General features: G+C 46.5%; 1 protein-coding gene across 2 annotated transcripts; it reads right to left on the bottom strand.

Moving 5' to 3' along the window:
- Window positions 1-6864: 6864 nt before the first annotated feature.
- RSPH1 (radial spoke head component 1) lies at window positions 6865-20861 on the bottom strand. Of its 2 annotated transcripts, XM_068984984.1 has the most exons (9): window positions 20808-20861; window positions 18527-18640; window positions 18319-18424; window positions 16931-17021; window positions 16303-16438; window positions 11417-11488; window positions 8803-8962; window positions 7704-7844; window positions 6865-6917 (listed from the first exon to the last, which is right to left on the bottom strand). In XM_068984984.1, the coding sequence occupies exons 1-9, from the start codon at window positions 20859-20861 to the stop codon at window positions 6865-6867; spliced, it is 927 nt and encodes a 308-aa protein (XP_068841085.1). The 2 variants fall into 2 exon arrangements, with proteins under 2 accessions (XP_068841085.1, XP_068841094.1); XM_068984993.1 differs by lacking the exon at window positions 18527-18640.
- Window positions 20862-26112: the final 5251 nt, after the last annotated feature.

The following is a 26112-nucleotide window of genomic DNA, read 5'->3' on the forward strand; positions in this document are numbered from 1 at the left end:
TATTCATCGTGTACATCATGTATTTACATATGTGCATATTTGTTCCTTCTTACAATTTTGATGAAGAAATAACAAGGTCTTCACTATACAGAAATTCAAAAATGCACACACCACCTTGCAGTCTGAGGCTCTGCACTGCAATAACCCCTCTCCCCAGAGAAGCTCCTGGGACCCCATCCACCCTTCATGGGGGTTCCTGGGAGTTTGAGGATACTCCCAAGAGCTCAGTAAAGACTAACCAGTAAGTTCTTCCTGCCAAAATTCAGTTATGGGAAAAGAAATTACTGCATACTTACCCGGATTACAATAATTGTAATCCGGGTAGTTACAATTACAATATTGCAATTGTTAAAGCAGTGTTTGATGAGCCTGCAGGAGGCCAGCTTTGTTTTCACAGGACCAGCATCAACACGTGGTCTTGGCGAGAGGCCCCCTGGGGACTGCCCCCAGGCCAGGGGGAAGGGTGCACAGATTTTTGCTCCCGGATGGGACTCCCAGGGACCCAATGGAAAGTGGGGCTGCTTGGGTGGAGTCTTAAGCAAACCACGTATTCCTTTTTTTCTTTAAGTCTCAGCAAAAGAAGACCCTGAATTTAGGGAAGCTAGCTTCCCTGGTGGCTCAGAGGTTAAAGCGTCTGCCTCCAATGTAGGAAACCCGGGTTCAATCCCTGGGTCAGGAAGATCCCCTGGAGAAGGAAATGGCAACCCACTCCAGTATTCTTGCCTGGAGAATCCCATGGACAGAGGAGCTTGGTAGGCTACAGTCCACGAGGTCACAAAGAGTCGGACAGGACTGAGTGACTTCACTTTCACTTTCTTTCAGAGACACAGACCGCATTTCAACTAATGGTCATTTTCTTATCTTCCTCCAGATGTCTGAGGAAGAAGACAGAAAGGCAGACGACCAACTGGAACGCAACCAGCAGCAAGGAGCCTGAAGCACGCATGCGCAACGCTGCTTCGGGCCTGCCTGGGTAGGTGGGACGGCGCCTGCGCGGTGGGGCTCCTAAAACAACTCTTGCCCAAACCTGCAAGGTTGACTGTTGCGTGTGCACGTGGTGCCAGAGTCTGTGGTGAGGGCTGGGTTCGCAGGTGCAGACCTGGATGTCTCTGACCTGCGTGGACCCCGCTGGAAGCTCCACTCGCCTTCTCCTCCCCGCAAGCCTCGCTCCTCCACTCCTGTGTGTCCCTCCCTTAGGGAAGCCAACTTCTGTTCTTAAAGCCTTTCAGCACTTGCTGGGGGCAGGTGGCTTTGCAATCTGATGCCTGTTCTGCCCAGGACCCACCGACCGCCTCTCACGCCCCCCAGACCTAGAAGATAGCTGAGGCCAGCAGAGCCCAGGGGATGAAGCACAGGACACCCCCGCATACACACTGGAGCGGGGGCGGGAGATGGCACCCCCAGGGAGAGGATCACAGGTCCACCTGGTGCCACCAGCAGAGCCTGGGGGGCCACGTGGACGTGGAGTCAGACTACTGGACCAAGTGGATGGAAAAACACCTAGATTTGGCTGGAATGTTTACAGGTTCTCTCATCTGGGGTTTACATTTGGCTCAAGCCCTGAGAGGGTGTTTAATAATCTACCAGGTTGACTCACTGAAGCCTGAACATGGGTGGTTTAGAATTAATGAGGTAGAACTGCTTGAAATCCCTGGCCTGCTGTGCAGAACAGAGGCCAAAGGCTCAGGGAAATAGAACTGTGGAAATGGGTCTGCTGTTCGCAGCTGACTCAGCCAGCCCCTAATTGCAGCCCTCTCCCCAGAGGCCAGATGACAAAAAAAAAAAAAAGCATCCTTAAGGAGCTGTGGGGGTCTGTCCTCTCCAAGCTGGAAGTGAAGTTGGGGCTGAATTCCCCATCTTGGTGGGAATAATGGGGCCCCCATGAAGAGAGCAGTGCCCAACCACCAGAAAGGAGGCCCAGGGACAGCAGGGCAACCATGTTGCTGGCTCCTTGCTCACAGGGTCCCTAGACCTGCGGAAAAGAGATGCCTGCCTGCTAAGTCCTGCTCAGCAGATGAAGGCTTGGAAATCCCAGGACTGCAGCCCAGTTCCTGGCCCTCAGTCAGTTCCCTGCACCCCTCAGGATGGTCCTTTGTTAGGTGTGCCCTCCAATGATCCTGTTTTGAAAGAGCCATCTGTTTCTTTCTGGGATCCTGATCTCAGAGGGCTGTGCACTCATGGCCTTTCATCTCAGTGGGGCTGATGGTCATTCCAAAAGCAATTATTTAAAAATTCATCAGGAAGTTCTCCTGACCACAAAGACAGTCCAACTGAAACGGAAACCAAAATTCAAGTAAGGAGTGAAAAAAAATGGGTTTTGATTTAGACTCTGGCTTGATAAACTAAAAATTATGAACATGGGTTAGTCTTATCTGGTTTTTACCTAAAGGTAAATTAGGCAAAACTGCATTTCTGCTCAAATTCTTGGAATAAGGAATAAGCCAAAGTGAGCGATGGCAGTGGGGCTCTCATAATGGTTCTGGCAAAGTTTTTGAGAGCATCACATCATTGTAGATCCTGTGACTGACCAACAGAGTACGTGCACCAAGGTGATCCTTTTCGCAGAAATATTTGGCCTGTGATTTTTCCCAAGAGCTCTTCATTCTCCTTTGAATTAAGCTGCTGTGTTTTGAAGGCCTTGTTATGTCTCCTTTGTCAGTGGTCTCCCGTGCATGCTAAGTTGCTTCAGTCATGTCTGACTCTTTGCAACCCCATGGACTGTAGTCTGCCAGGCTCCTCTGTCCGTGGACTTCTCCAGGCAAGAATACTGGAGTGGGTTGCCATGCCCTCTTCCAGGCGGTCTTATACCCGATTGTAATTCAGTCTAACTTTGCCAGCACCTCTCCCAGTAGTTTTGTTTGTGATTTGAGCAATCCTCCAACCTTAATCGATTCCATGAAATCTTACGTCTTTTGCAAGACTGGAATTTTCACTTCGGCATCTGTTGGCAGTAGGCTTGTATTGTATTGCAGAAAATTTGACAGTCAGAAAAACTGACTGCCAGAAGTGTGGGCATGATGGTCAAAGACAGAAAGGTGCCAGCACTGCCCAGGGCTCGGTGTTGAGTGAGGAAGCCTTCTTTCGGTGGCCAGTGCACTGGCTAACACGGTCAAGGAAGCCAGACTGCTCTTGCTTCACTGTGTAACAGGAGATCCTAGCAATAAGCACCCCACTCCAAGCCCCACCTCTAGCACACTGCCTGGCAGGCAGCTGGCTTTCAGGAAATACTTGCTGGATGAATGAATTGAAAATTATGGGAAAGGCATAAAGAAAAACAAAAGAGGGCTAGGAGACAGGACATCAAGGAGGGGTCTAGAAGAAAGCAGGTCAAAGGAGGCCTTTGTGAAGAGGTGGAAGGTAAAGATGAAATAGTAGAAAATATATAAATTGGTCTCTATTCCAGGTACAGGGTTTTTCTTGGTGATAAAATAACTAGGAGCATCATTGTTCTAATGTTTGGTCCTTGACCCCAGTTCTTGACACAGAGCTCCTAAATCCCTTGGAATTTCCTGGGTGATAGGAGGGTCTTTTCTTCCAATGAGATGACTCTGGGTGGCTCCTGAATGGGAACTGATCTTACCAGAAAGACCAGCCAGGATGAGAAGCTTAGAGTTTTCAGCCCCTGCTCCCCGCAGTTCTCCAGAGATGGGATGGGGGCTGGAAATGGAGTTAATGATTGATGGTGCGTATGTGAGGAAGCCTCCATAAAATTCCAGCAGGATAAGGTTTGAGGCTCTTCCAGTTGGCTCTTCTGGAGCATGATGCACCCCAAGTCCATGGGTTCAGAAGCTCCTGTGCTCAGGAGCCTTGTACCTGTTCCTCTGGGCGTTAATCTGCTTCTCTTATCTCGTCCTTTAATAAACTGGTAAATGTGCTTCCCTGAGTCCTGTGAGCGGTTCTTGAAAGTTATTGCATCCAGAAGGGAGGTGGGTCATGGATACCTCTGATTTGTAGCAACGTCAGACAGAAGTTGTGGGTCAGCTGGGGACCCACTCCTGGCCTTCAGCATCTGCTGGAGGGCCAGGCAGTCTCATGGGACTGAGTCCTTCCCCTGTGGGATCAGATGCTGTCTCTGGTGGGAGATAATGACTTTGGCCCAGGGCAGTGGTGGCCACACAGGGCGACTGGATGCCAAACAACACTCCTCTGATCTGAAGAGCCAGAGGACCAAGTTCACGGCTACCACAACTACTGGAAGGTGAGCAGAGACTCCAGGAGCAGAAAAAGCCAGAAGGGAGGAGCCTCAAATTCTGTGGATACGTCTGCCCAGATTAGATCCATCAGAATTTCGAACTTCTTCTCATCAAGGATGGTCAGGAAAACAAAGAAGCAAGCATGAAAGAAAACATGTCTGATGGAGGGTTAAATCCAAAGAGATAAGAACTTTTAAAAATCAAAAAAAGTGAGACAAGCCAATTTAAAAAACTGGGAAAATATTGAACAAACATTTAACAAAGAGCGATATGTAAATATCCAATAAACCCATGAATAAATGCTCAGTCTCTCAGATGGGAGCAGAGTTTTATTAAAGTGAGAAAGCTTCTGACATAGACACCAGAAGGGGGATGGAGAGTGCCCCCCTTGCTGCTAGTCTTAGCAAGGGAGCTATATACATTTCAATTGCTTACTAACAGTAAGTCAAAAGAATGTCTCAAGATTGTAAAGATCTTACCAGACCTACTCCCACAACTTACATTTTAAGATAACAGAATAAGAACTAATAATAGAAAGATCTTACCAGACCCGCTCCCATAATATACATTATAAGATGACAGCATTATTCAGAAGGGTCTTAAGAAGGAAAAACATGTCCTCAAGCAAGATGCTATACTGACTAAAACAAAGCAATAAAGAAAAAAACCTTTGTCCTTTTCTCCTCCTTGAGAACTCCAGACCCCTATCTCCTCCTCAAGAGCCCCAGACCCCTTTTCTCCTCTCAAGGGCCCTGGACCTCTTCCTCCTTGAGGGCCCCAGACTCCTTTTCAACCTACCTGAGAATTAGCTCTCTCATAAACCTTCCAGGCGCCTCTGTCTATGGGATTCTCCAGGCAAGGATACTGGAGTGGGTTGCCATTTCCTCCTCCAGGGGATGGATCTTCCTGACCCAGGGATCGAACCCAAGTCTCTTGCATTTCCTGCATTGGCAGGTGGATTCTTTACCACTGCGCCACCCAGGAAGCCCTTTTAGTTGTTTAAGGCCACCTAGTTTGTGTAATTTGTACAGCATAATTCTTAAGGGTCCTAGGATTTTCAGAATGATAAATGAGCAAGGGCTTCGACTTCAAGTTACCAGCTGCATTAACCTCTAATGAGAGAATCAGCCTGTCCTCTGTAGATGTGCAGTCAGGCATTGACTTCTCTCTAGTATGAAAGTCCTAGAAGGCATCTTCTTCCCGTGTAGGCTGTGCTGTCTACGCTGAACAACAGAAGCCACCTTTGTTAACTACTTAGCTAGGCCTTCTGAATAAGTTGCTTCAGTTTCCACATCAGCACTTACTGCTTCACCTTGTATTTTTATGTTATGGAGGTGGCATCTTCCTTAAACCTCATGAACCAACCTCTGCTAGCTTCACACTATTCTTCTGCAGCTTCCTATGTCCTTTGGCCTTCACAGAGTTGGAGAGAGTTAGGGCCTGGCTCTAGAGTAGGCTTTGGCTTATTGCTGACATGGAGACAGTTCTAGTGGTCCTGAATATTCACTAGAAGGACTGATGCTGAAGCTGAAGCTCCAGTACTTTGGGCACTTGATGTGAAGAACCAACTCATTAGAAAAGACCCTGATGCTGGGAAAGATTGAAGGCAGGAGAAGGGGATGACAGAGGATGAGATGGTTGGATGGCATCATCGACCCAATGGACATGAGTTTGAGCAAGCTCCGAGAGTTGGTGATGGACAGGGAAGCCTGACATGCTGCAGTCCATGTGGTCACAAAGAGTCAGACATGACTGAGCAACTGAACTGAATAATAATACAATGCCTGCAAAATGCAATAAAGCAAAACACAATAAAACAAAGTGTGCCTGTTACTCCAGGAATTCGAATGTGACCTAAGTGTCAGCCCCTGCCCACCAGGAGCCCAGAAGAGTGTACACACAAGCAAAGCCGCACCTGTGGGCACCCCTGCCCTTCAGCCTTCTGTGGGGACTGCCGGTCAGGAACCCCAAAGCCCACACTGAGATGCTGAACGGATGTACAGAACAGATGGGAGCTGATGGTTTCTTACTGACCTGAGCCTGACGTATTTATTACATTGTGTTTTATGAGCATTGCACACAAGAATTCTTTATTTTCTAGGTGTTTTCCTGGCTGGCTTGAGGGAAATTTGAGAGAGAAATCTCCATATATAGTCACTCTACCAACTCAGCCAAAATCCATTTCCATTAGCCATCTTCACCGCAGACACAGTGGTAGGATATTTTTCTTTATCCTAGGAAAAATCAGCACTAAAAATAAAATCATGGCAGGACTTCCCTGGTGGTTCATTGGTGAAGACCACCTTCCAGTGCAGGAGGTGTGGGCTTGATCCCTGGTCAGAGAGCTATCACATGCCTCACAGTCAAAACACCAAAAACATAAAAGAGAAATAATACGGTAACAAATTCAATCAAAACTTTTTAAAATGGTCCACTTTAAAAGAAAATAATCTCTTAAAAAATCATGGCAAAATAACTTGGTAACTTTTAAAGAACTTGAGAATTTGAAGCAGAGGCTATTTCATAAACAAAGGAAAATAAATTTATTTGCAATCATAAAACATTTTAACAAACAACTAAGTAAGAAAGATTAGTGATACATCAGTAATTATTATCCTGGTGTCAGAGCATCTTTCTGATCCATCTCCTACCATCCTGGCTTTGCTTCATCTTATTCTAGCAGTTCTGACTGTCTGCCTTCCTCTTCTTCAAAACTAATGTTTCCTGAGAAGAAAAAGGACACGTGAGTGTATTAACCTTATTTCTATTTAAAAACTGTTGATTTGCTTGCAGATCTTTTGTAATAAATATTAAACACATTATCAGGCAAAGTCATGGAATGTTAACTTTTATCTTAGACAGACTTATATAGTTTTTGCTTTGGTACCAGTAATAAAGTAGGCAAAAAATATTTTCAGAGTAAATGCTAAGACAAGAATATGCATGTCAGTGAGAGTAAGGTTCATTGTTATCTTTTGCCTATGTGCACTGATCAGTCATGAAATTGATGGACTATAATTTATGAACAACACTGTTGAAACTCTGATCTCTATAGAGGCTGTAATCCACACTTCCCACCCTCCTTCCCCACCCCCATAATAGTGTTTATGTGAATTAATGATGAAAAATTAAATGTTGAAAGGGTTTACATTTTGAAGGTATATGCTATATATTTCTACACAGAGCATGATTACAAAGTGTGATAAAGGTGAAAACCATGTCATAAAACAAAGCCACATCATTATCTACAGGGAAACCCAAATCACGTGGTGTTTGGTGAAATGGAGACTAGCAAGGACAGAGTCAGAGAGAACACGTGTCACACAGCTGTCCTTGTGCAGGACAGCTAAGAAGGAGTGACATTCCCAGAGTGGATCCCCCAAGACATCCCATCCCCAGGCCTGACCCAAGGATGGCCTCCAGCAAAGGCAGAGAAAGCGCTGTGTCCACTCCGGGGTGCTAGTGCCTCGTCCCCTCCTGCCCTCCTCGGTCACCGAAGCACAGGCTCACCCTGGTCTAAGCTGTCATATTGGAATTCCTCTCGGTCCTCTCTACTGGCGTCTCCCTCCTCCTCTCCAGGCCGCGTCGACTCTAACTCCCCCTCTGACAGATCAGTCAGAGGCTGGACCTCCTCCGCCATCTCGCCCCCACCTGAGATGGACAAAAGGAAACGGTATCAGCAGGCGCCTTTCAGCACCCACTCCTGCCTCCTGCTGACAGCAGCGCCTACCTCTCCATCAGGGGACCACCCCCAACTCAGAGTCTCAGCTCCACCCAGGCCTGACACCAGGTCCCCGTCCCCATCACAGTGACGGGTTTAAGGATGGGTGCCCTTTGTCTGATAATCTGATTCCCAAGGGTTTTTTAAGTGTACAGTATATATCCCAGGGGTTTTGATGAGCATACGGAGAAAGAAGCTCTCTGTTTTCCAGGGTTCTTGAGCAGATTGGGTGACGATATGATAAAGTCACTGAGCTTTGGTCTCCAAAGGGAAGGGGGTACCACCAAGTAGAGCCAGTACACGGGAAAGTGGAGACCAGAGAGAAGACGCCTGATCCAGCCAGACCTGAGGTCGTCCTACCCGACTGCTCCAGTGGGATGAACCAATGAACCAGTAGCAGTATTATTCCACTTAGGCCAGTTGGAGTTGATTTCAAGCCCTTAGGGTTTCTTTGGTGGCTCAGATGGTAAAGAATCTGCCAGCAATGCAGGAGACCCTGGATCAGGAAGATCTCCTGGAGAAGGGCCTGGCAATTCACTTCAGTGTTCTTGCCTGCAGAATCCCATGGACAGAGGAGCCTGGTGGGCTACAGTTCATGGGGGTCACAAAGAGTTGGACACGACTGAGTGACTAACACTTTCAATCACTTGCAACAGAAGGACTCCTGCCCAGTGTAACCTTTGATCCTCCACAGCCCCCTGAGGACTTGCCAGGAAGTCCCCTGTGATGGTCACAGGGAAGTACTGTCCTTCAGGAAGGACTTGCCACTCCAGTTGCATTCGGAGCCTTGCCTAAGTCATGCCCACAGCCAGTCACAAGCCAAGGATAAGCACTCAGATCCTGCTCCCCGGAGAGCCCCATTCCACTCACCCCCCTAGACCTCCATACCCTCAGCTCCTGGGGCCTCCTCCTGGCCTGGTCTGTCTGCAGCGGGCTGCTCCTGGGGGAGGGTCGGGGTCCACAAGGCCAGCTCTGTGATTTTGGTGGCTTTCCATTTTGGAATGACAGTTATCAGTGTCTCCTCCTCCTCCTCCTCTTCTCCTCTTTCCTAAGTTAATAAATGTAAATTTACCAACATGCGTGGGATGTTTACAGTGCAGGTAGATGGGACAGGTTTTGAAAGGTGCTTTAACATTTCTATAACAGGATTCAGTGATCAGAGTAATTGCCAGTGTCAATGGTATAATTCGAGAGCTGAAAATGGAGCTTAAAACAACAGGGATGAGACATCAAAGTGGGATCAATACAGCTCCTGCACTGATTTCGGTGACAGTGCAAGAGGTTTTCAGACTAAGGTTTCCAGTTAAATGGCCAGAACTAATGACTCTTTGCAACCATTCAGCTACATTTCAGCTCTAAGATTCTTCAAACGTAACAAAACAAACACTGAAAGCAAGTAGGACCCCATGGGGCTCCTGGGCATGGAAATCTTTCTGTGTCCCCCATTTCTTGTTTGTAGGAAGCAGACTCCAGCCTTTATGACTTTCCCTGAGTTCCCAAGGGCAGGTTCAGGCACTTGCTAACCAGGGAAGCGACGGGATGCAGAGACGAGGGAGGAGCAGCCAAGAAACAACAGAGCAGCCGTGGGGCAGGGTCCCGATTCTGCTTCAAGAGACACACGGAACTGTATCTTTGAGCTCTTCTGCAGAATTGAAACCCTAACAAGTGGAAGATGTCAACTACCTGATGAAACATTCTTCATTCTGGAGAGAAGGTCACAGTTGGATAACCTGGAGAACCACAGAACTCATCAGGAGAACACCTGAGGCCAGGTTAAAGGGCTGCAGGCCCTGCACACACCCCATCCTTGTCAAAACCCTGCCCTTGAACCACTGCTATAAAACTCACCAAATCCACCCCCCCCCGCCCCACCCCCCACCCCCGCCTTGGGACACACTAAGGAAGGCCTTAGCTCGCTATGTCTTCCTTTGCCTGGCAAACCAGTAAAGCTAGTCTCTTCACCAAAACCCTGTCTCTGAGATTCAATTCTACATGAGTGGACAGAGGTCAAAATTCAGCATCAGCATCACTGTGAGCAAAAACCTAAAAACACCCAAAGACATCCACGTAAGGACATGCGAGGGCATGGACTCTTAAGTTCTAGTCTCAAGGATTATGGCGAGAAAAAATAAAACACAGTCAAAGTAAACAAAGTCCATCAGTTCTAAACGTGGAATAGTTTATTTGTTGTAGTTCAGTTGCCAAATCATGTCCAACTCTTCGCAACCCTATGGACCGTACCACGCCAGGCCTCCCTGTCCCTCACCATCATAATGTATAATTCCAACAGTGGTTAACAGCCACGTATGTCAGTGTTGCCAAGCATATTGGTCTGCTTCTCAGATTTGTACCCATCACAAAATTCCAAGGTTTGAACATCAGTCCTATAAATATGGAAAACTTCACTGTCACAAACATGATAATATCTAACACACAGAGTGACAGATCCCTGCCTAATACTTCCACTGAGCCACTCAGAAATTAACTGCACTCCTTGGTTTAAAAATTTCTGAGATTTGTCCCCCAGGAAGGGTGACACCAGGACTCTAGGACAGTGGTGCTCAGACTTCAGTTGTACCACAGTCCCCTGAGAGGCTGTTAACGTACAGATCGCTGGCCAGCCCCAGGGTTTCTGATTCAGGAGGTCTGGGGTGAGGTCCAGTAACCTGAACGTGGAACAGACTGCCAGGTGTTGCCAAAGCTGCAGGCCCAGGGACTGCACTGCAGAACTACCGTCTAGGGGATGTCTGCTGTCTCATCACTCGTAGGTGCTCACGTGCTCTCCCCTCATGATTCAGGCCCTCCTTCTTCCAGCTGCTGGAGGGTGGGTGGCCGGTCACTCATAGCAAAGTCCTCCCACGAACTGCCCTTGGCCAAAGGAAGCCACACAGCCCAGGTTTCATGCCCACCCCGTTCATGGGCAGCCCACAGCCAGTGACTGGTCCACATGGGAGTCTAAGGTACCTGGCCTCTCTTCAGAACATTTTTAGAAATTATTTTATTTATTTTTGGCTGTGCTGGGTCCTCGTTGCTGCTCTTTCTCTAGCTGCGGTGAGTGGGGGCTACTCTTCCTTGGGGTGCACAGGCTTCTCCCTGTGGACACTTCTCTTGTTGCAGAGCACCAGCTCTAGGGCATGCAGGTGGCCCGAGTTGTGGCTCCTGGATTTGGGAGCAAAGGCTCAATAGTTGGGGCGCATGGGCTTAGTTGCTCTGGGGCTTGTGGAATCTTCCCATATCAGGGATCGAACCCTTGTCTCCCGTACTGGCAGGCAGATTCTTTACCACTGGGCCACCAGGGAAACCCTGTTCAGGACATTTTGAAGGGGTATCCCACTTCAGAGCTCCCACAGGGTCCCATCACAACCCAACTTTCCCTTCTGCCCGACTCCGTTTCCTATACTGCCTCAGGGCAATGGATCCCAACACAGATCTACAGGGTCAGCCTCATCCAACAGTTGATCTGCCTGTGAATGTAGAAAAAGACACAGACTCTGCGACTTACCACGTCAGTCAAGCGATACTCCCCGTGCTGTTCACATCCAATATCAAACACGTACTTTCCAGGGCCAACAGGCTATGAGCAAAGAGAAGCAAACTTCATTCTCGAGTGTCAACACCCGGCGGAAAGTACAAAGTGTGTAAATGTGTACACAAAGTACATAAAGTATAAATGTGACCTTCATAAACTCTATCCAATATCATGGAACTGGGGGAAATCCAATACAAATTAAAGATGGCTTTGTAAACGAACAGCTAATGGAATGCAAAGTGTAGGTCCCCCTACACTTGTTTTTTAAAAAAAAAAAACAACTACATTTTATTTCTTGACAAAAGTATTTATAACAGAAATTTTACTTAGTCAACACCCACAGTCAAACTAGCTAGAAAAGGACTACTAATAAATAATTTTAAAATATTTATGGAAATATAGTTGATTTAAAAAGCAGAGACATTACTTTGCCAACAAAGGTCCATCTAGTCAAAACTATGGTTTTCCCAGTAGTCATGTATGGATGTGAAAGTTGGACAATAAAGAGAGCTGAGCCCTGAAGAATTGATGCTTTTGAACTGTGGTGTTGGAGAAGACTCTTGAGAGTCCCTTGGACAGCGAGGAGATTAGACCAGGCAATCCTAAAGGAAATTCGTCCTGAATATTCATTGGAAGGACTGATGCTGAAGCTAAAGCTCCAAAAAATTTGGCTACCTGGTACGAAGAACTGACTCACTGGAAAAGACCCAGATGCTGGGAAAGGTTGAAGACAGGAGAAGGAGGGGACAACAGAGGATGAGATGGTTGGATGGCATCACCAACTCAATGGATATGAGTTTGAGCAAGTTCCAGGAGTTGGTGATGGACAGGGAAGCCTGGCGTGCTGCAGTCCATGGGGTCACAGAGTCAAACACGACTGAGTGACTGAACTGAACTGAGTATGAACATATTTAGAGATATTCTTCCATAACATCAGTAGTCAGTGTGGTATGCTATTTCATCAAGAATCATCATCTATTTTACTCACTGTTGTTAATATTTGTTATGCTGATACTTTGACAAAAAACACTATGTAAACGTATTCTGAGCTACATCTTTAGGTACCGTCTTGATAATTTCCTCAAAGTAAGTTTATAGAAATTGAATTTCTGGACAAAAGTATGTATAGGTAGATAGGTAGATAATCTGATAGATAGATTTTATCAGAATGAGCCTCGAGTAACTTTTACTCCCACAACAGCACTTAAGATCCCTTTGTCCTCAAACCCCTAGTTTTTCCTGGGCATTAACATTTGTTCTATCTTTACATTCTTATATGTAAAAAAATAGGATCTCAGCATTTTAAGTCACATCTTTTACATTATTAGCAAGGCTTAATTTTTTTCAACATTTTTGAAATTTAAATCATGTTGATTGACATAAGTGGTTTACATATTACATGTTACAAATATCCCAACCCCATTTGTCCTTTAGGTTTTAAATGTTCTTTAGGGTGTTTTTCTAATCTATATGGGATTATGTTTGTCAAGTGGGATCTTTTGGTTTTTCCTTTATATTTCTGTTTAGAAAGCCCATCTTTCTCAAAAAAGAAAAGAAAATGCCTATTTTTCTGTCTGCGATTTTCTGTTTACATTTAAATATTTATTTCTTCTAGCAAGTACGGTTGGCCAAAACATGTGCTTGGATTTTCCATGACATCATATGGAAAACCCCAAATGAAATTTTTGGCCAACCCAGTATCTTCACCTAAATGCTGAAGGACAAATTCTGGTTTTATTTTTCTCCCAAACTGTTATCAAGCTGTCCCAGCACCATTTCTTGATTTCTCCCCACCATTTCTTTCAACTGGAAATGACATCATTTCAAGTGCTAAATTATTGTATATGCTTGAATCTGTCTACTCTGGGACCTAAGTCACTAACTACGTATATCTCTAACCTAGCAGCACACTGTCTTCGTTATTGAAGCTTTATACTATATTTCACAACTTCCCAGCAAGCATGTGAACAGGTAAGTCTCTGAAGGAAGAAAGTCAAACTAGCAGGAGAAGTATTTGAAGATGCTGGGCCTCACCAGTAACCAGTGAACTGCACACTAAAACTATGAGATAACATTTTTTACCCAATTAGGTTTGAAAAAAAAATTAAAGACTAATAAAATCCAATGTTGGTGAGAAAATGTGATGAAGAGACTCCCATATTCTGTTGATCAGAGTATAAACTGGCTCAGCTTTTCAGGACAATTGGCAGTATCTGGCATCATTTAAAACATCAACAGTTTGAAAAAAATATCAAATCTAGGAACATAGGCTCCAACAGTAGACTGCTGGCATTTGAATCCTAGCTCCATCACATAACAGAACAACTCTGGGTGCCTCAGTTTAACCTGTCTTTGTTTTTTGTATCCTCATACATAAATGGGTACACTTTTATTTTAAATTATATGAGTTAATACATGTAAAATACTTAGAACAGTGCCTGGCACATAGTAATTACTCAAAAAGTGATGCAATATTATTAAAGGAGAATGAAACTAAGTTATATACAACATTTACTGCATCTAATCATCAATAAATCACCAGCATCTATAAGAAAAAAAATATCAATACTTGTAGATTCCCCAATTCCGGTAGCTAACCAACATAAAAACTTCCAAATGTTCACAAAGATAGAAGATGTTTCTCTGGGTATATTTTTGTGTCCTGAAATCCTGAAAGAGATGGGAATACCAGACCACCTGACCTGCCTCTTGAGAAATCTGTATGCAGGTCAGGAAGCAACAGTTAGAACTGGACATGGAACAACAGACTGGTTCCAAATAGAAAAAGGAGTATGTGAAGGCTGTATATTGTCACCCTGCTTATTTAACTTCTATGCAGAGTACATCATGAGAAATTCTGGGCTGGAAGAAACACAAGCTGGAATCAAGATTGCCGGGAGGAATATCAATAACCTCAGATATGCAGATGACACCACCCTTATGGCAGAAAGTGAAGAGGAACTAAAAAGCCTCTTGATGAAAGTGAAAGAAGAGAGTGAAAAAGTTGGCTTAAAACTCAACATTCAGAAAACGAAGATCATGGCATCCGGTCCCATCACTCCATGGGAAATAGATGGGGAAACAGTGGAAACAGTGTCAGACTTTATTTTGGGGGGTTCCAAAATCATTGCAGATGGTGATTGCAGCCATGAAATTAAAAGACACTTACTCCTTGGAAGAAAAGTTATGAGCAACCTAGATAGCATATTCAAAAGCAGAGACATTACTATGCCAACTAAGGCCCACCTAGTCAAGGCTATAGTTTTTCCAGTAGTCATGTATGGATGTGAGAGTTGGACTAAAGCTGAAACTCCAGTACTTTGGCCACCTCATGCGAAGAGTTGACTCATTGGAAAAGACTTTGATGCTGGGAGGGGTTGGGAGCAGGAGGAGAAGGGGACGACAGAGGATGAGATGGCTGGATGACATCACTGACTCGATGGATGCGAGTCTGAGTGAACTCAGGGAGTTGGTGATGGACAGGGAGGCCTGGCGTGCTGTGGTTCATGGGGTTGCAGAGAGTCGGACACGAGTGAGCGACTGAACTGAACTGAACTGAACAGTGGTCCTATTTGTGTAGTTAAAATCCCCACACTGTACTTCTGTAGGAGCTGTCTGTGTAAATCTGTACCTCCAGGCCGCTTGAGGTGGGCGGGGAGGAGTCCAGAGGCAGAGTGTTTTACAAGTGGAACATCCTGGTGTGTTACCTGTGCAACTGCTAACTGACAGAACAAAGTCTCACTTTCATTCTCATCCCTCAAGTTGGTTTAGGTTCACCATATTCACTGATTCCTCCCAACCAACTTGTGTTAAATTCTCTTTCCTCCACCCACCTCCCTGTGCCAAAGAAATATCCCAGGAGAATTTTGCAAAAATGACATATTCAGTGGAGAAGGAAATGGCAACCCACTCTAGTATTGCTGCCTGGGAAATTCCATGGACAGGGGAGGCTGGCAGGCTATAGTCCATGGGATCACAAAGGTCAGACACGACTGAATGACTAAAACAGCAAACATGTTTAATGTATAGATTTGAGGGAAAGCTGCCTGCGCTACAGAGACTACAAGTAGAATCTGTAATAGGGGGGTGAATTATATGGGAATGAAAACTGGAATCTGGGGCAACTTTATTAAATCAGTTGGATGTTCCCTATGTCAACATCTAACACCTTTCATTTGCTCCAAAAACTCTCTTTTTGTGGAAAGTGTCTGTTCAACCCCTGATCAAAGCTACAGCAAATGCAGGGTGGTAGGTAGATTCCAAATGATCCAGGGTTTCTCTGTATCCCACTAGGGCTCGGCAAGTAGGACAAGCAAGGCCGCAGAATCCTCCAAACAGAGATGATCCATCGTGGGTACTGTGAACTGGAAACCTCCAGGCCCAAGGCCAGGAGCAGCCCTCCAATCCCACCGCAGCCTGGAGTGGGTGGGCTGGTGCAGAGCTCAAGGGAGGAACTCATGGGGTCTTCCTTCCCAGGCTCAGGCTGCAGGCCTCTCAGGAGAAAGAAAGTCAAAACATCACATGCCCAACTGCTCAGTCATTTGAACAAGTAGGTATTTCACATCCAATTTACTTATGAGACCAAGGTCAACATGCGCCAATGCTATAAGGATTCCCACTGCTGGGAGGCTGTGTGAATGCTACTGAGACGCAGAGACCAGCCAAGCCTCCCCGCGCCCACGCTGTCCTCTGTGGGTAGCAGAGAGGCTCAGCTCTGTCTCCCTGTCTGGAGCGGGTGGAGGGTTTGCCTGAGTTTGTCCTCTTTCCTGCTCACACATAGTCACAAGCAGGGCGGGGGGTGGGGCACGGAGGCTGCTGCTTTGCACGGGGGTGGCATATGTCACTGCCCATTGACTTACGTTTTTGTTCAAGAACTTGCCCTGGTACCTGTGGTTCAGGTGGATGAGCTCAGCTGCGCCCTCCTGTTGGCCATTCACCCAGGCACCCACGTACTTGCTGCCCGTCTCTGCATAGAAGTAGGTACCCTGCCCGTGCCTGATGAAGACGAAGAGCACAACACACTTGGTTCTGCTGCACTGAAAACCCTTCCCGGTTTATGAGACAGAAATTTAAATCCAGGGGGGCTTAGGCTGATGTGGCTCACAAGCGAAATGGCGTCTATATCTGGGCTCATTCAAAACACATCCTGCTCACAGTCCAGGCATGGCTGGGCACCCCGGCTGGGCACCCCTGCTGGGCAGCCGTGACCTCCTGCCCATCAGCTGGTTGGCTCAGGCAAGGGCCAGGGCTCCCGGGAGCTGTGGTTCAGCCCCAGCATGTTGTCCTGTGCCCTCCATGGCCTGGGGCCCTTGGGCCTGTTTCCCAGGGAACGCACCTGACCAGCAGGGCATTGCCCACAGGCTCACCCTAAAGCTATGAACTGCAGGGCCACACTGCCCAGTGGGCTCCGGTCATGATTCTGTTGCTTAGTCACGGTCGTGTGCTCACGACGTGAACCGAGCTGTGGGTCCAAGGAGGGAATCGAACCTTTGGTGGGCAAACCATTCTCCGGTGTAGGTGTCGTTGTTGACGTAGTAGTACACGCCGTGGCCATGCCGAAGGTCATCTGCCCACTCCCCTGGAGGGACCACACAGACATGTGTGTATGTACATATATATCTCCACATATGCACGTATTTTATCATACAGAACATATATCTTGTCATAGTAATAACATATACAGATAGAAATGTTGTTCAAATTAGATTAACATCTACACTGAAATCAAAATGACCGCAATGAGATTAGGCTCATAAGGATTTGAAAGAATTAAATTAAATCCTAAATTAAATTGCTTTGAGCTGATTTAAAAAGCAGACGGAGCTATGTCTGGAGCCTGTTTTCTAAGATTCATGAAACAAAACAAAAGAGAAATCCCATCTCTAGTAGAAAGAGCAGCGACACTCTCCACTATGGTCTCAGGTTCCAGCAGAAGTCCCGAGGCAGCCTTTGGCTCTGGTTTCACGTGGCCAGCAAGCAGGCTGCTCCAGCCTGTCCCCTGAGAAGGTGGCATCCGAGCTAAGACACGCCACTCTCACACAAGTGACATTGTCCCTCGCCTGCATTTACTGAACAAGTACCATCGGTTAGCCCTGGTTCTGAGCATCTCACCTGTGTGAATCCATCTGGTCCTCACACTTAAGAGAAGGAGGCAGAAACAAGGCAGAATGAGGTCCCTGGATAAGGTCACACCTATTGTCACCCCAGCTCCAGGGTTGGGCTCACAGACCTTTTTGGAAATCTGATGAAAACTAGACAATTTCTGCCCAGAAAAGCAGCCCAGAGTCTAACCTTTGCACACGGTTTGCGAAGCTCACCACCCATCCCTGCCTGTCGGAACTGCCTTCATCTGTCGTTGGGATTGACTTCCCTGGTGGCTCAGACAGTAAAGAGTCTGCCTACAATGTGGGAGACCTGGTTTCAATCCCTGGGTGGGGAAGATCCCCTGGAGAAGGAAGTGACAACCCACTCCAGTATCCTTGCCTGGAAAATCCCACGGACGGAGGAGCCTGGTAGGCTACAGTCCATGGGGTCGCAAAAAGTTGGACACAACTGAGCGACTTCACTTTCACTTTTCACTTGTCATCACACAGGTGACAGTGGTGGGGGGAGCAACAGTGAGGTTCATGTTAGGGGGCAAGAATCTTCCTGAGACGTAACTCTGCCATGTAACACAGAGGTTACAGCTACGGCAGAGGTAAGAACACCTCCCAGAGTGAAAGAATCATCATCTAAAAAAACAACTCCAAGGAGAAGAAAACCACCAAGCACCAACAGCCTGGTTCCACCCTACTACCCCGGGTCTACCCTCACCCCACAGCTTCCCTACACCCTACCCCCCCAGCAAGAAGGTTTGCTTCGTGGTAACACTTCACCTTCATATCTCGATCCATCTGGGTAGATGAACGTGCCTTGGCCGTGCTTTTTGTTTCTAACATATTCTCCGATGTACCGAGCACCATTTTTAAATTTGTAGATCCCCTGAAACACAGTGATGATATAATTTATATCACTCCTGAATTTAATGATTGCTAATAGAGCATTAAATCGGGAAAACCACCCACTCAAGTCACCGATTCTGACCTGGCCATGTCTTTTACCATGCTCATAGTTCCCTTCATATACGTCCCCATTGGGCAGTCTCGCTTTCCCGTGTCCGTGCCGTTCACCTGCCTCATTCCGTTCCCCTTCATACTCCTGGACAGAAGATAATCACAGCTACTCTTTATTAAGCACTAACCATGTGCTAAGCATTTCATAAATTCAACAGCATTCCACTGAATTCTCCCAACCCTTGACCTTGTCTTACAGGTGAGGTAGGTTCCAGGCCTGGGTGACACGGAGCATCAGTCCAAGCTCACACAGCTGGTACCTGTCCGCGGCCGACTTTCACTCTTTCCCTCCACTTTATTATGATAATCCTTTACACTGTAAACAAAACCAACCACTTGGGGGAAAATGAAAGATGGTCCAAGTTGTGTTCTTTACAAGGACATGTCGGAACTATTAATAGCATTTGCAGGTGGAGCAGGTCCTGAACCCACCTTCCTCCAATAATCCATAATTTAAAATACAAATCATCCCTGGGTGTCCATGGCCTGGAGACAGCTTTGACCTTGAGGAAAGCTCTGATGTCAGGAGAGGAACAGGGGGAGCAGAGGAATGAACCAGGCTCAATGGTCAGCTTGAGTTTCCAAACTCAATTCAGTTTAACTTATTTTTAAACTCAAGAGACTTAAAGTTCAAACACTCATAACCCAATAAGGAAATAATTACATATCTACCTTTATAGTGGGCTTCCCTGGTGACTCAGATGGTAAAGAATCTGCCTGCAATGCAGGAGACCTGGGTTCGATCCCTGAGTTGGGAAGATGCTCTGGAGAAGAGAATAGCAACCCACTCCAGTATTCTTGCCTGGAGAATTCCATGGACAAAGGAACCTGGAGAGCTATAGTCCATGAGGTTGCAAAGAATTGGACACAACTGAGCGACTAACACACACAAACACACACACACACACATCTTTAAAGTAAATCAATAAAAAACAATACTAGCTTCTCATTTCCCTATTGTCTCTATCCTTCATAAAAGACATGTTTCTCAAGCACCTAATTACATGGGTGTATTGGAGAAGGAAATGGCAACCCACTCCAGTGTTCTTGCCTGGAGAATCCCAGGGACAGGGAAGCCTGGTGGGCTGCTGTCTATGGGGTCACACAAAGTCAGACACGACTGAAGCAACAGCAGCAACAGCAGCATGTAAATAATAAACAATGAAATGGCAAGGGCACAGAGCATGATCTGACCTGGACTTGGATCTGGATAGACATTAGCACAAATTCAGACACATTGGCATCCCACTCCAGTACTCTTGCCTGGAAAATCCCATGGACGGAGGAGCCTGGTAGGCTGCAGTCCATGGGGTCGCGGAGGGTTAGACACAACTGAGCGACTTCACTTTCACTTTTCATTTTCATGCATTGGAGAAGGAAATGGCAACCCACTCCAGTGCTCTTGCCTGGAGAATCCCAGGGGCGGGGGAGCTGCCATCCATGGGGTCACACAGAGTCAGACAGGACTGAAGTGACTTAGCAGCAGCAGCAGCAGCAGATACATTAAATCAAGGGCTTCAGGAAAAAAACGTTTTTGCAGTTTTTGTGCTTTTCTAGCACTGTTTGGCTCAGAAATTCATGCTCAGAATATAAGGCAAACTTTTATAACCTTACAAATTTGTTTCAGGGTTAGTCTAAATCAAAATGTATAAAAGACTCCCCTTCCTTCCCCAGAGACTCCTAATTATACCCAAAACGAGCCGCAAGGTTGGCACCTTTCTCAGTCCCTTGGACAACAAGATCAAACCAGTCAATCTTAAGGGAAATCAATCCTGAATATTCATTGGAAGGACTGATGATGAAGTTGAAACTTCAGGATTTTGGTCATCTGATGTGAACAGCATTGGAAAAGTCCCTGATGATGGGAAAGATTGAGGGCAGAAGGAGAAGAGGGCATCGTGGAAGGGTCGGAAGAGTCCAGCTTGGGATGACCAGCCATTCAAGGAAACTGCCTGCATGGAGGGTAACAGCAGGACGCTTTCAAAGCCTTCTATTTGGAAATCTTTGCCTTTAACGGGAGGAGGAATGGTGGAGGGGGGAGCGAGAAGGGATGTGGTAAGCAGACGTCATAACGTTTCACCTTTCAGAGCCAACTTGCAGGACGCAGCGCCCGCTGTGGCCAGCATGGTCCTTGTCTTTGGCTGGTCCTCCCGGAGGGACTGTGGCGGGCCTCCAGGCCGCCCCACTCTCTGAACCCGGTTTCCAAGGGTCCACGCAACCCTGGGAGCTCCTCCCTTACCCGGAACTCTCACCCCAAGATCATTCTCTCCCTCCTCTTCCAACTCCTCCGAGCCCAGGTCCGACATGGCTTCGCCCCAGTCTGGATGCCCGCTGCCGCCTGCGCCTTTCTAGTCGGTAGGTACCAGCTGCCTGCACCACCGCGTCCGTCGTCGCCATGGAGACGCGGCCAGGCTCTCTCCCTCCCAGCCGTGGCCGAGATGCTGGGAGGCAGGGGAGGAGTAACCGTTAACCTTCGGGTGCTGTCATAGCAATGGGACGCAACCGCCGGTTGCCTTCCGGGAAGAGAGAGGGGTGGGGCCTGGGACGGGACGGCTTGGGAAGGAGCCAATGCCTGCCTTCAGGTGCTGTCACAACAACGTAAGGAGAGCCTCGGCCAATCGTCACCCAAGGAGGAGGGAGGGGGCGGGGCCTGAGGCGTATTGGGTACCCACCTGCTCTCTTACCTGGACACCCCCTTTAACCAGCGGCTGGGTGATGCTGAAACTAGAAGGGGTGGAGGAAGCTCATAAGGCCAGCTCTGGAAAGGGCCTTGCCCCTCCTAGAGGTGGACACTGACTCTTCTCAGCCCTGGCCCTTGGTTCCTTGGGTCTCTCCATAGGCCCTGCCTGCCCCTCATTACCTTTCTGGGCTCTTCTGACCCTTCCATGTTGGCGGTCCACAGAGATGCGTTCTTTGATATCTTTTCTTGTGTTTGTAAGCATCTTCTCCTGACTCAAGGAGTCAGCTCCAACTCATTAGCAGATACAAGTCTACCCTGATGCCAGTCAGGTTTGACAGCCCTCCTCCATCTCAGATGTGAGACCAGTCTCCTGAGAGTTCCCAGTGGAGCTTGCTCCCTCACACACACGCACGCACAGTCACATTCATTCCCACTCTTAAATGGGCCTCTCTTAAGCTTCCCTCCAGTTATCTGACACTCGGTCTGCCCAGGACCCCTCATGATCTCCTTCCCAGTTCCTCTTGCCACCACCCTGATCCAGGCCTTCTTCCTCCCCTTGTTAACTCTGGCAATAGGCTCTGGTTCAGCCTGTTTGTCTCCAGACTTAGGCACTCTTAACCACTTCACCCTCCTCCTCTACTCGGAAACCCACGTGCAGACCAGACTGCATGCAGACCGCTGTATTCACTATCTCCATATTCAAATCCCAAGTCATCCTCTCAGCCTCCTGGTCCATCAACACCTTCCTATACTTGTTACATGATTCAGATAAAGCAAACCGTGAGCACTGTCCCCAGTACATCCTTCACTTCCCCTCGTCTGTGCCTTTGCCTGTGCCAGGTGCTTCCCCTGGAAGTCTTCCTTCTGATGGCCTTGCCTATAGCCAGAGCCATTCTTCAAAGACTGGCTAAGGAACCACTTCCAGAAAACGCTCCAAATTCATGATAAGAATGCCCCCGGGGAGGAAGAGGGGGGCAGGGTTGGAAAAAGAGGAAAGGACTTCACCTCTCTGTATCATCTGTCTATTATCTATCTATCCATCTGTCTATCTAGTTTAAAGGTCTGAGCGTGACAATATGCAAAATTTAAAGTAGTGAGTTTTTATTAGTATGTATTAACCATATTTTCTCTGTATTTTTAACTTTTTACTCTATATATTGGACACCTTCCACCTGCAGCTTCTTCTGATCCTTCAAGTGAGTTGTTCTCACTGTCTTTCTCTTAATTCCCATTGTACCTTGAGCCATCTTTATCATACACACAGGACAAGCTCTGTCTCACGTCACAGTCATCCAGGTGGTTGTCTGATTATTAGACACTCAGGAGCCACACTGCCCTCATCTCTGCCTCCCCACAGCACCTAGAAAAGTGTTTTGCACACAGTGGATGATCAACCAAGCCAGGGAAATCCAGTCCACGTGAGCCTTTAGAGTCCCCTGGTGAGATGCAAATATATTCTTCCTTTATCAGGTATACTTGGAAGCATCTCTATTTTGCATGTGGAAATAAACAAAGACCACCCAATGAGAGCAAGCAAAGACTTTTATTTGGGGCTTGCTCTAGTAAGACGGTCAGTCATGATCACTTATATTTTGAAAGAGACTAAGAAGCAGGCAGAGGAGTGGGAAAACTTTATATAGGAAAAAAGGTAAGAATTTAGTATCCTGATTGGAGGCTGAGAGTATGGGGAAGCTGCTGGAGGGCTCAGGAGAACCCAAGCATCCTATGTGATTGGTGAGGGTAGAAATTCAGCTTTCTCTGATTGGCCCTAAGCTGGAAATGGGGGCAAAAATTAGGTAAACTCTCAGCTATTAATCATGTCCTGGCCATTTGGCGGTGTGTGTGTGCTCAGTCGTGTCTGACTCTTTGTGACCCCGTGGACTGTAGCCCGCCAGGATCCTCTGTCTATGGGATTCTCCAGGCAAGAATACTGGAGTGGTTTTCCATTTCTTCCTCCAGGGGGTCTTCTCTACCCAGAGATCGTCTCCTGTGTCTCCTGCATTGGCAGGCATATTCTTTACCACTGAGTCACCTGGGAAGCCCCATTTGGAGCCTATTGTTAAAGGGGTTCTTGTTTGCTCCTGGATCAGTTAGAAAAGGACTGAGTTCCTGCGGGTCTGGCCTACAGAAGGGTGGTTTCCTGGGAGGGTTACTGTAGATAGTGGGTTGGTTTCCTGGGCTTGCTGCTGCAAGTTGTGGATCAAACTTCAGTTTTTAATTATGGCTTGGCCACTGTACATTTGTATATCTAATTCTTAATGTGTTTTTGCAAATTATACAAATAACTGTGTTTTATCTTAAATCTAAATATTGCATGGTATTCTTAGTGGCTTTTAAGGTTTAATACCTTCTATAATAATAATATTCCCAATTTTTAATTATTTAAATCTAATACTTTAAAAAATTGATCTGCTGCTGCTGCTGCTGCTGCTAAGTCACATCAGTCATGTCCGACTCTGTACAACCCCATAGATGGCATCCCACCAGGCACCCCTGTCCCTGGGATTCTCCAGGCAAGAACATTGGAGTGGGTTGCCATTTCCTTCTCCAATGCATGAAAGTGAAAAGTGAAAGTGAAGTCACTCAGTCGTGTCCAACTCCCAGCACCCCAGGGACTGCAGCCCACCAGACTCCTCTGTCCATGGGATTTTCCAGGCAAGAGAACTGGAGTGGGTTGCCAGTGCCCTCTCCAATGGAGGGAAAACAGGTCTTAGAGTCATCTTCATTTAGTGGAAATATTACTCACCTAGAGCCAAAATGCCCAACTTTTAAGTCTGGGATCCCACAGCCTATTAGCTTTGGTGACCTCAGGGAATTCACCGGTCCTCTGAGCCTCAGTTTCCTATCCTGCTGTTCTTGTTCAGTTACTAAGTTATGTCCAACTCTTTGTGACCCCATGAACTGCAGCACACCAGGCTTCCCTGTCCTTCACTATCTCTCAGAATTTGCTCAAACTCATGTCCATTGAGTCACTGATGCCATCCAACCATCTCATCTTCTGTTACCCCCTTCTCCTCTTGCCCCCAATCTTTCCCAGCATCAGGGTCTTTTCCAATGAGTTGACTCTTCATATCAGGTGGCCAAAGTGTTGGAGCTTCAGCTTCAGCATCAGTCCTTCCAGTGAACATTAGGGTTGATTTCCTTTAGGATTGACTGATTTGATCTCATTGCTGTCCAAGGGACTTTCAAGAGTCTTCTTCAGCACCACAGTTCAAAAGTATCAATTCTTTGACCCTTCTTTATGGGTCATAAAGCCTTCTTTATGGTCGAACTCTCACATCCCTGTCCTGTTAACTGAGGGGAATAAACCCTTCCCAACTCAAACAGCTGCCCTGGGGATCAAAGATGACACTTTATTAGCACATTATTTATTATGATAGCTATATAATGCTATCAACAAAGATATTACAAAAGTATCACACATCATTAATAGAAAGTTCTCATACCCACCTCCCCCTAAAGGCATGTTGTGGGATGTTGCTGGGGCGGGAAGCAGTGACTGAGGAAACACAGAGTTTGATCTAACTGGCAGCATTACAGAGCCCAAACACATAAAGCAGATATACAAATAATCCCCAGGTCTTCCAGAACACACAGACCTTTCCCTCTGAAACAGCTGCATAATGGAAAGTTGCAGTCTTAACCACATCTCAGACCCAAATCCATCACTCTGAGAAAAACAAAACAATGTACAGGCAAATTAATGCACAAGACCCTACAATTATATTGTTTGCTAGCTGCAAAGTTAAAAACATTGTAAACACCCCAAATGAACAACATTTCTTGTGGGAAAAAGTGGGGACTTCAGAAGGACCAATGATTGTGATTTTCTTCTTTATATTTGACAGATGCCACATTTAATTCAGTGGACCATGTCTTTTTTATAATAAAACATCAAAACATTTTAAATATTAGAAATCTGAAATGAAATGGAAATACAATCAAGAATATGCAACTAGATGTTAACTTTTCCACACATTAAAAAAATGTCAGAAATTCAAATTTTCTCTCACAATGCCAGGAAGTAATAATGTTCTGACTGTGCTGGCAGTGTTTGAAGAATTTTATAGGAATTGTCTTATTAAATAATCACTGTCATTTCCCCCTTGTACAGCTAAGGAAAAGAAGCCACAGAAAGGTAAAAGACATTGCTCAAAATCACACAGCCAGTGGGATTCAAACCATGCCATCTGACTCAAGCTATTACTGTTAATCAGTATACTGCCCTCCCCCCAGATCTCTGATTTAAAGGAATAACTATGGTTTTCTGGAAGTGACCTTAACCATCTACCAAGTGGAGAACCACTGGCTCAAAGATCCTTTGATTAAAAAAGCCTGAAAGTGGTTTAAACACACCCTGCTCTGGCTCACACCATAAGCAGCTGGATGTCTAGCCATTGAGTTATTAGATCCTAAAACTTACAATTTGATTTATGCCTTAAGCAAATAAGTCAGAGTCCCCCCTGCCCCCCAAAGTCCCTTGTGGCTCTGTTGGTAAAGAATTTGCCTGCAACGCAGGAGACCCAGGTTTGATCCCTGGGTTGGGTAGACCCCCTGGAGAAGGAAAAGGCAACACTCTCCAGTATTGTCTGGAGAATCCCATGGACAGAGGAGCTTGGGGGACTATAGCCCATGGGTTAACAAGAGTCAGACATGACTTACTGACTAAATCACCAGCATCCCTCAAAAATATCTTTCAGTCAATCTATAGTAATTTCATTACCCTGCAGGTTTAGCAGTTGCAAATAAGGTAAAGTGAGGTAAACTTCAGGACTGGCCCCCCAGCCTCCTGCAGCAGCAACTAGCCCAGAGATTGCTTCCAGAAAGAAGTTGCTGTCGCTCAGGTCAGGCTGAGAGCCCCACCCACTCTCTCCCTA

The sequence above is a fragment of the Capricornis sumatraensis genome, chromosome 1 (assembly GCF_032405125.1).
Source record: "Capricornis sumatraensis isolate serow.1 chromosome 1, serow.2, whole genome shotgun sequence".
Classification (NCBI taxonomy): Eukaryota; Metazoa; Chordata; class Mammalia; order Artiodactyla; family Bovidae; genus Capricornis; species Capricornis sumatraensis.

Excerpts from the sequence above, each read along its gene's own strand:
- RSPH1 (XM_068984984.1), bottom strand. The coding sequence starts at position 20,861 with ATGTCGGACCTGGGCTCGGAGGAGTTGGAAGAGGAGGGAGAGAATGAT. Across the intron at positions 8,963-11,416 it reads AGTATCGCTTGACTGACGTG|GAAAGAGGAGAAGAGGAGGA; the intron begins GTAAGTCGCAGA and ends TTATTAACTTAG. Across the intron at positions 7,845-8,802 it reads GGAGGCCCCAGGAGCTGAGG|GTGGGGGCGAGATGGCGGAG; the intron begins GTATGGAGGTCT and ends TGTCCATCTCAG.